The sequence below is a fragment of the Hordeum vulgare genome, chromosome 4H (assembly GCF_904849725.1).
Source record: "Hordeum vulgare subsp. vulgare chromosome 4H, MorexV3_pseudomolecules_assembly, whole genome shotgun sequence".
Taxonomy (NCBI): Eukaryota; Viridiplantae; Streptophyta; class Magnoliopsida; order Poales; family Poaceae; genus Hordeum; species Hordeum vulgare.
Window position 1 is genome coordinate 25,897,602 of NC_058521.1, and position 8,218 is coordinate 25,905,819.

Here is an 8,218-nt window from a genome sequence, read left to right on the forward strand (position 1 = left end):
TTCGGAGATCAGAATTGCCTATTTGTGTGGAATTGGACTCGCTATCAGCAGTGAACGTGCTCAAGTAGAAGGATATAGACAGATAAGTGTTTACATCATTGATTGCTGAGATCAAATATCTTTTGCCTCTCCGTATATGACATGTATTACTTATATCAACCATAGCCAGAATTTGGTTAGTGATTTATTGGCTATGTATGTTAGAACTGAAAGTAGAACAGCAGTTTGGTTAGGTTCCAGACTGTCAGAGGTAGTAAATCTTTGTAACGCGGATTGTAAAAATGACGCTATTTGAGTAATACTCCCTCCGTTCCTAAATACAAGTCTTTTTAAAGATTAAACGATAAACTACATATAAATGTATATAGACATACTCCATCCGTATGTAGTTTGTAGTGTAATCTCTGCAAAGACTTATATTTAGGAATGGAGGTAGTACAAGTTTTTACCCGCAAAGAAAAACATATAGGACAAGATGTTCTCAACATGCATGATCTCAATACCAATTTGTTTGACATTCCATGCCTGATAAGCTTTTATCAACCATGATTGGGAGGGTTGCTATCTCGCGCCCACGTTGGAGCGACCGATCTCAAACAGCTTCAAAGTTTCCTATTATGCTAATTAAGGGGAGAAACGTTTGCAGCACCGGACCCCACCCATTGAAATAGGGGTGGGGGATTTAGACGGAGCATTGGGACGCATGGACGCGTAGGTGTAAACTCCCCATGTTTCGATCCTTTGGTATTTACTTTTTGATTAAATGAATCAACTAAAAATATGACCAACCACGTCAGTGCTTGCAACCACAAAGGGAATGTGTTAATGACTGTTGCTTTAAACATCTTGAGATGAAGCAAAGCGGTAAAAGTCAAAGCCTGAGCGCAGGTGTGTTGTTAGGCCACTGATTGTACGTGACACTGAAAACTATTTACTAATAGACTGTTGTTTCCTCTAAAAGAAAAAAATATATGACATCAATTCTGTGTTGTCAAAAAAAAATTGAAGGTGGACGAGAGTGGGTTGTATTATTTAGGTGCATCGACATTCTCAGCGCGCTGAAGTTGAAGCATTCCCCTCCCATTTGGAACGGTGGTATATGGATGCGGGACCCACTATCTTGACGACAGAGGAAGTGGCAAACTTTTGCCGTAATTTTTCCCTTAGCTTTTTCCTTAGCGGGAGAAGTTAGGAAAGAATGAATCATGACTCTTTGATAGTTTCTATGATAATCGTATGAACCAAAGTAGGGCCCAGTCATTCACTTTCGTATCCATGTCTCCACTGAATTCCTTGGCGTTCATGTTCACTGTATCATCCTCCGTATAGAGAAATGCGGAAACAAATTTGATACTAGCTCTGTCCATTTCTGATCCATTTTCGTCCTTTTAACAGACCATTCTCGTCCCCATTTTCGTGTTCATAACCCCCCAACCCATCTCCTGCCCCAGTAGAGAAAATGAGTATCCAATGGGTCACATCACACGCTGCTATCTTGTCTAGCGCAAACTAAACTAGTGAGCAGCCATGCCAGCCAGGTCGTGCAAGACCAATCTCGTCAAGAGCCATCGCTCGCGGGAAGGAATCAATTTTCCACGCCACTGTTCCGTTCCGTTCGCGCGCAGACAAAGACTTAGACTAGTCAACTCTCAGCACAACCAATATACTAGTCCAACTCCTACTACTAGTTAACTGTTGGTGATTAGCGCTAGAACCTAGAAGTAGTAGTACTCGACTTCCACCAGATTCATCCATCCATTCCAGCCGCAGTCGGTCGGCAGGCAGGCACCGATCGAATCCCCAATTCCCCATGGCCATGGCGCTCCTCCGTCTCCGTCTCCTCCCCTGCCTCCTCCTCCTGGCTCTCGCCGGCGCCCAGGCTCAGCAGATGACCTCCTTCCCCGCCGGCAACGACACCAGGCCCTGGCTCCCGACGGAGGCCAGCCGCGTCCTCGTCTCGCCGAGCCGCGGCATGGCCGCCGGCTTCGTGGCGACGGAGGGCTCGTCCCCGCGCAAGTACCGCTTCGCCGTCTGGGTCGCCAACGTCTCCTCCCGCGCAGGCCCCGCCGGCAAGACCATCATATGGTACGCGCACGGCGACTCCGACGGCGTCGCCCTCGAGGCCGACGGCAGCTCCTCCCTCCTCGTCAACGCCGCCGGGGCGCTCACCTGGGCCGGGGCCAGCAGCACCAACGCCACCATCTGGTCCCCGACCAACGCCGGCAACGCCACGGCTCCTAGGCTGACGCTCAACGACACGGGGAGCCTCGTGTTCGGCTCCTGGTCTAGCTTCGACCATCCCACTGACACGCTCATGCCGGGGCAGGCCATACCCCAGGCAGCCAACACCAGCGCCGGCGGCGTTACCACGCTGCAGTCTGCCAGCGGACGCTACCGGCTCGTCAACTCCAAGGCGCTCAAGTACTACTCGGGCCCCTCGGGCTCCATCTACGCCAACATGACCGGCGGCGGCGCGCTGCTCAACCTCTCCACCGACGGCGAGCTGATGCTCGGCGGCGGGGACACGAATCCGCTCATCGCCTCCGACAAGGGCGCTAAAGGCCGGCTGCGGCGCCTCACGCTCGACGACGACGGCAACCTGCGCCTCTACAGCCTGTTCCCGCCGAGACGCGAGTGGCGCGTCGTGTGGGAGCTCGTGCAGGAGCTCTGCACCATCCAGGGCACCTGCCCCGGCAACAACACCATCTGCGTCCCCAAGGGCGCCGACGGCGTCACCTGCGTCTGCCCGCCCGGCTTCCGCAACAGGACCGGCGGGGGCGGCTGCGAGGCCAAGAAGAGCGTGGGCACCGGCGGCAAGTTCGTCCGGTTGGACTTCGTGTCCTTCTCCGGCGGCGCGGCCGCCAAGTCCTCCGACCCCGGCCCGTTCATGGCCATCCAGCCGCCCAGTAACCTGAAGGTCTGCGAGAATATGTGCCGGGACGACCCCAGCTGCCCGGCGTTCGGCTACAAGTTCGGCGGCGACCGGACGTGCCGCCTGTACAAGACGCGGCTGGTGGACGGGTACTGGTCGCCGGGTACGGAGATGTCGACCTTCGTGCGGGTGGCGGAGACGGACAACGACACGAACCCGTTCACGGGGATGACGACGATGATCGACACGGTGTGCCCCGTGCAGCTGGCGCTGCCGGTGCCGCCGAAGCAGAAGGCGACGACCATCCGCAACATCGCCATCATCACGACGCTGTTCGCGGTGGAGCTGCTGGCGGGGGTGCTGTCCTTCTGGGCCTTCCTGCGCAAGTACTCGCAGTACCGCGAGATGGCGCGCACGCTGGGGCTGGAGTACCTCCCCGCCGGCGGGCCCCGGCGGTTCTCGTACGCGGAGCTCAAGACGGCGACCAAGGACTTCACGGACGAGGTGGGGCACGGCGCGTACGGCACGGTGTTCCGCGGCGAGCTCCCCGACCGGCGGGCGGTGGCGGTGAAGCAGCTGAGCGGCGTGGGCGGCGGCGAGGCGGAGTTCTGGGCGGAGGTGACCATCATCGCGCGGATGCACCACCTGAACCTGGTGCGCATGTGGGGGTTCTGCGCGGACAAGGACAAGCGCATGCTGGTGTACGAGTACGTGCCCAACGGGTCGCTCGACAAGTACCTCTTCTCGAGCTCCTCCTCGGCGGCGCCGTCCGGCGGCAGCGGCGGCGACCAAGGAGAGCAGAGCTCGGAGCAAGGGCAGCAGCAGAAGGTGATGCTGGACCTGCACACCCGTTACCGGATCGCGCTGGGGGTGGCGCGGGCGATCGCGTACCTGCACGAGGAGTGCCTGGAGTGGGTGCTGCACTGCGACATCAAGCCGGAGAACATCCTGCTGGAGGACGACTTCTGCCCCAAGGTGTCCGACTTCGGGCTGTCCAAGCTGACGAGCAAGAAGGAGAAGGTGACCATGTCGAGGATCCGGGGCACGCGCGGCTACATGGCGCCGGAGTGGGTGATCCACCGGGAGCCCATCACGGCCAAGGCCGACGTGTACAGCTTCGGCATGGTGCTGCTGGAGATCGTGTCCGGGCGGCGCAACTACGGGTTCCGGCAGGAGTCGGTGGGCAGCGAGGACTGGTACTTCCCCAAGTGGGCGTACGAGAAGGTGTACGTGGAGCGGCGCATCGAGGACATCATGGACCCCCGCATCCTCCTCACCGTCGACGACGACGCCGACAGCGTCGCCACCGTCGAGCGCATGGTCAAGACGGCCATGTGGTGCCTCCAGGACCGCGCCGACATGCGCCCCTCCATGGGCAAGGTCGCCAAGATGCTCGAGGGCACCGTCGAGATCACCGACCCAGTCAAGCCTACCATCTTCTGCGTGCAGGACGACTAGCCTTCCCTCCTTACTTTCATTATATTTAGTCACGCTACTAGTCGTAGTATTATACTGTTAAAACAAAGCCAAATTGTTAGTTACGTGCATAATAATATAATATCCGAGATTCAATACAGTTGACTGATTGTCGACTACTATATGAATGCATGCATGCTGTTGGAAAAGTTCAACCACATGTTTATAAATGGTTAACGAAATTATGAACTATCCGCGTTGTTGCCGCTGTGTTTCTCCGTGATGAGCAGCGTCTGACCACAGCATGAGCGCAGAAAGGAGTGAGATGGTGGCTGTCTCGACGCGTAGCCTGCATGGACCGAGACCTACAGGGACCGCACCAGCCGCCTTCAAAACCTTCACCTCCTCTTCCGTAAAGTCTGGCCAAACGTGGAAAACAACAGGACCGTGTGTTCATTCAGTTGTTCTGGACCTCTGGAAATTTGCTATCACCTTACTATTGTTCATTGTTATGTGGTTATTTTGCATAACATAAAACCATTTTGCTCAGCAAGTGCAAGTAGCTCATATCAGATGTAAAAACATGAGGTTCGTATTTGGGATGGGATAAGCAAGTTATAATTAAGCATCTATGTGAAAATGCTAGTATGCTAATGCTGACCACAATTAGATAGATAGATACAAATCACGCAAGACTTATGCTAATGCTGACCAAGTGTCACTTTCGTTGAAACACTTTGATAGTTAGATAGATAGATAGATAGATACAAAGCACGCAAGATTTACTACGTTACCTCCTTCCGGTCCAATGATTAAAAGCCCACTTTCCTCCTCGCTGCCGCACTTTGGCAAAACGCTCAAAACAGGAGGCGCTTCAGCAGATGCTAGGAAAGCAAGCTTGGATTGCGACACCTGATAACAAAAATTTGCAAGCACATGCAAGAGTATATGATTGGTTACATGCAAAGGTCATAAAGAATAGATTGTGAGTGCTTACAGCCAGCGGAAGATCATGTATCTGAATCGGGGGCTTCAGTGACATGTCATGCACTCTCTGGCCTAAACAGTACAAGAGCAATGTAGTTAGTTACATATACCTCAATTTGTTACATTTGCACTGACATCTTAGTCACAAATTGTGTCCTGACACTGAACAACTACCATACAATAGTTCAACAAATAGAAAGATGCTCAGACTTCATACATTGTTTAACTGCAGCTAGCACCAGCCGTTGCAACCTGTCCACTCTATTTTCTGCTATCGTGTGGCATCGTTCAGTCAGAAGAGGCGTGACACTGGAAGCGCCAAGTTCCTAAACAGGCCAAGTATAAACTGATTTAGAAGTAGACAAAGAAGAAACTGGGCAGATAAAGCAGTACATAACATACAGTACATTTCTCTATAAGCCAATCTGCACGTCCGCCTTTCAGCGTCCCTGGGGGTTGGAATCATAAAATTGTCAAGGAATGGATGGGGTAACAAAACTTTCCTGATATACAGATTAACTCTGTAAAGTCTCCATGACTCACCAAATGCGGCAAAGACATGCCATTGAATTCCTTGAGGAGCAATGAGCCTAGCATTCTCTAATAGCTCAACATCTGATCCATTCTTGTCAACTTTTTGTATAGATCCTTCAACTAAGCCACCCGCCCCATCAAATAGTTCGACCCTTCAAAAGATTGTTTCAAAGTTTCAAGATGTACAGAATCCTTTGTAGAATCATTATAAAACATGTAAATGGGAGTAAAATTCCACTGAAGATAGAGGAAAGAGTAGATTTGGTGCTAGATGACTAGGGAAAATATCATGTTCAATTGCAGACTTTTGTAGAAATAAAAAAATTAAGAGAACAGATATTCATCAGTAGTAGGAATATTACATTTGGCTGTCCGTCACTAGAGGAAATATCATGTTCAGGTTTACAATTAGATTTGGCACACTTTTGTGCAAATCTGAAAATAAAACGTGAAAAACACTTGCTCGGGTTTACAAAATGTATACAAAGATTTACAACTAGGTTAAGGTATGTTCTACGTTTCATCTTCAGTACAGTGTACTTTTCAAGAAGAAAAAAGAGCCATGTCTTAGTGTCATCATATTGTGCGTTTTTCACTAAGCATTTGCACCTTTTGTATATCTCAATGTATCTGCATTCAAAGTGCTAATTCGCACTGGAGCCTATACTAGTATATCAAAAAATAGGACTGTTCTTCCAGAAAATGATATACTAGACACAAATGTACTGTGTGCATGGGCATACCGGCTAAAGCATTTCTTGGAATCTCCTAAAGCCATTAGATGTGTGTGGTTGGTGTCGTAAATCGAAAAGGATCACCACAAAAGAGCTTTTGCATATACAAGAAGTTGGGGAGAAATGCTAAACTAACCAAAGAGAGCTTCTGGTACAACTTAAAACTAATTCTCTGGTCCATGGCTTCTATGTTCCATGGTATATCAAGAATTGAATACCTAGGAAATTTTACCCTTGACAAAATTAAGCTTGACATTAACGAGTACTACATACAAGTTACACAAGAAAAAGGAAATGGAAGCAGTGAAACCTGTCATTGATGCCAAGGCGCAACACCCGTGTCATGTGCCAGAACTCGTCGCCTTGGATGCGAACCACCTCACCCTGCAGATTAACATCCATGACCGTTACGATCAGTTCATCAGTATGAAGACACGAGACACCACACATCAGTACATCACAAATAACCCAGCACAAGAGGGCTGCTCGACGAAATGCCTAAAGGATGGGAAGAAAAATGTTTCATCCGACAGATATCGTCTTCTCACCGCAACATATTGAGGAACACGAACATTCCTGCTGCGAGAACGTAAAGCTACAAGGAAAACCCAGTAACCACGCTCCCGACCAGAACGAGCGCATGGCGTTCGACGAAATGCCTACGCGGAGGAGGACGGGATATCATCACCGCGCTTACCTTGGAGGAGGGGAGAGACGGGGAGTGGAACCGCGGCAGGCCGCCGCGAGCACGGCTGGTCCCGGCAGTGCTGTGCGCGCGTGCGGCGGCGACGAGGAGGCGCCGGGTCGGCGGCGGAGGCCGGCGCATCAACGCGGCGAAGGACGAGAAGGTGGCGGCGGGTGGCATCGCTGCGGCCGCGTCCCCGCGTCCTGGCTGCGTGCGGCTCAGCCGGGGATGCGCCGCCGGTGGTCGGTCCAGTCCGAGGTTCAGACTGGTAAGGGTCGGACCGTCGGAGCCTCGGAGGAGGTGGATATCGGAGCAGGAGCCAAGTGAGCACCGGAGAGGCGGAGAGGCTAGAGAACGAACGAGGAGGCGGTTGCAGGCCGCATGTGGGCAGCGTCGGCCTTGGCCTGTTCAGTAGGTTTGGAAGCCAGTTGGGCCGAAATCACTAATTAAACGGTATCTTTGCAATAGCCACTCCCACCTTAATAAATGACACACTGCATTTGTGTCGCTCGTCTTAATATAAGAGTTTTTTCTTTTTTTAGGCTAGGATAATGCCCGTGCGTTACAACAGGATATAGATATTTAAAATTTGTAAAATCCGATCGTTCGGATCTGTAAATTAGATTCGAACGACGTCATCTTCGTCGGTTGGCCATCGCACGGCCGAAACTCCCCACACACGATAACTGGCGCGCGAGAGAGAGCCGTTTCATCACTGTATCGCTGGTAGGTGGGGTCGCACCGCTCGTTCCTCCAATCGTGGCTTCTCTCCCTCCATTTTCTCTCCCCCCCGAACGGCTGGCTGGCAACCGCATTCATCGCCCCACTCCGCCGTTCTCCTGACCACTTCACCATTCACTCGCCCCGCTCCGCCACTCCATCTCCCCCCGGTGAACCAAGGCGGAATCGAGGCGGGTGGCCAGTGGTTGATTCTGCGGCGGTCGTCGGCAGAATTGTTCCGGTGAGATTTCCCACCCCCTTTTTGTTTGC

At 52.0% G+C, this 8,218-nt stretch overlaps 2 protein-coding genes across 2 annotated transcripts; one reads left to right on the top strand and one right to left on the bottom strand.

The window, feature by feature from the left end:
* Positions 1-1,350: 1,350 nt before the first annotated feature.
* Positions 1,351-4,448, top strand: LOC123447653 (G-type lectin S-receptor-like serine/threonine-protein kinase At1g34300). The gene has a single exon (XM_045124273.1). It carries the CDS (start codon positions 1,811-1,813, stop codon positions 4,328-4,330), a length of 2,520 nt encoding a protein of 839 aa, XP_044980208.1. The 5' UTR covers positions 1,351-1,810; the 3' UTR covers positions 4,331-4,448.
* Positions 4,388-7,569, bottom strand: LOC123447655 (ribosomal RNA small subunit methyltransferase E). The gene is made up of 8 exons (XM_045124274.1): positions 7,241-7,569; positions 6,854-6,927; positions 5,819-5,961; positions 5,678-5,724; positions 5,493-5,601; positions 5,286-5,347; positions 5,083-5,200; positions 4,388-4,707 (listed from the first exon to the last, which is right to left on the bottom strand). Exons 1-8 carry the CDS (start codon positions 7,406-7,408, stop codon positions 4,538-4,540), a joined length of 891 nt encoding a protein of 296 aa, XP_044980209.1. The 5' UTR covers positions 7,409-7,569; the 3' UTR covers positions 4,388-4,537.
* Between the last annotated feature and the right edge of the window lie 649 nt (positions 7,570-8,218).

Coding starts and splice junctions, on each gene's coding strand:
- LOC123447653 (XM_045124273.1), top strand. CDS start 1,811: ATGGCCATGGCGCTCCTCCGTCTCCGTCTCCTCCCCTGCCTCCTCCTC.
- LOC123447655 (XM_045124274.1), bottom strand. CDS start 7,408: ATGCCACCCGCCGCCACCTTCTCGTCCTTCGCCGCGTTGATGCGCCGG. Junction 5,962..6,853: donor CGCCTTGGCATCAATGACAG/GTTTCACTGCTT, acceptor AATCTTTTGAAG/GGTCGAACTATTTGATGGGG. Junction 4,708..5,082: donor AATCATTGGACCGGAAGGAG/GTAACGTAGTAA, acceptor ACGTTTGGCCAG/ACTTTACGGAAGAGGAGGTG.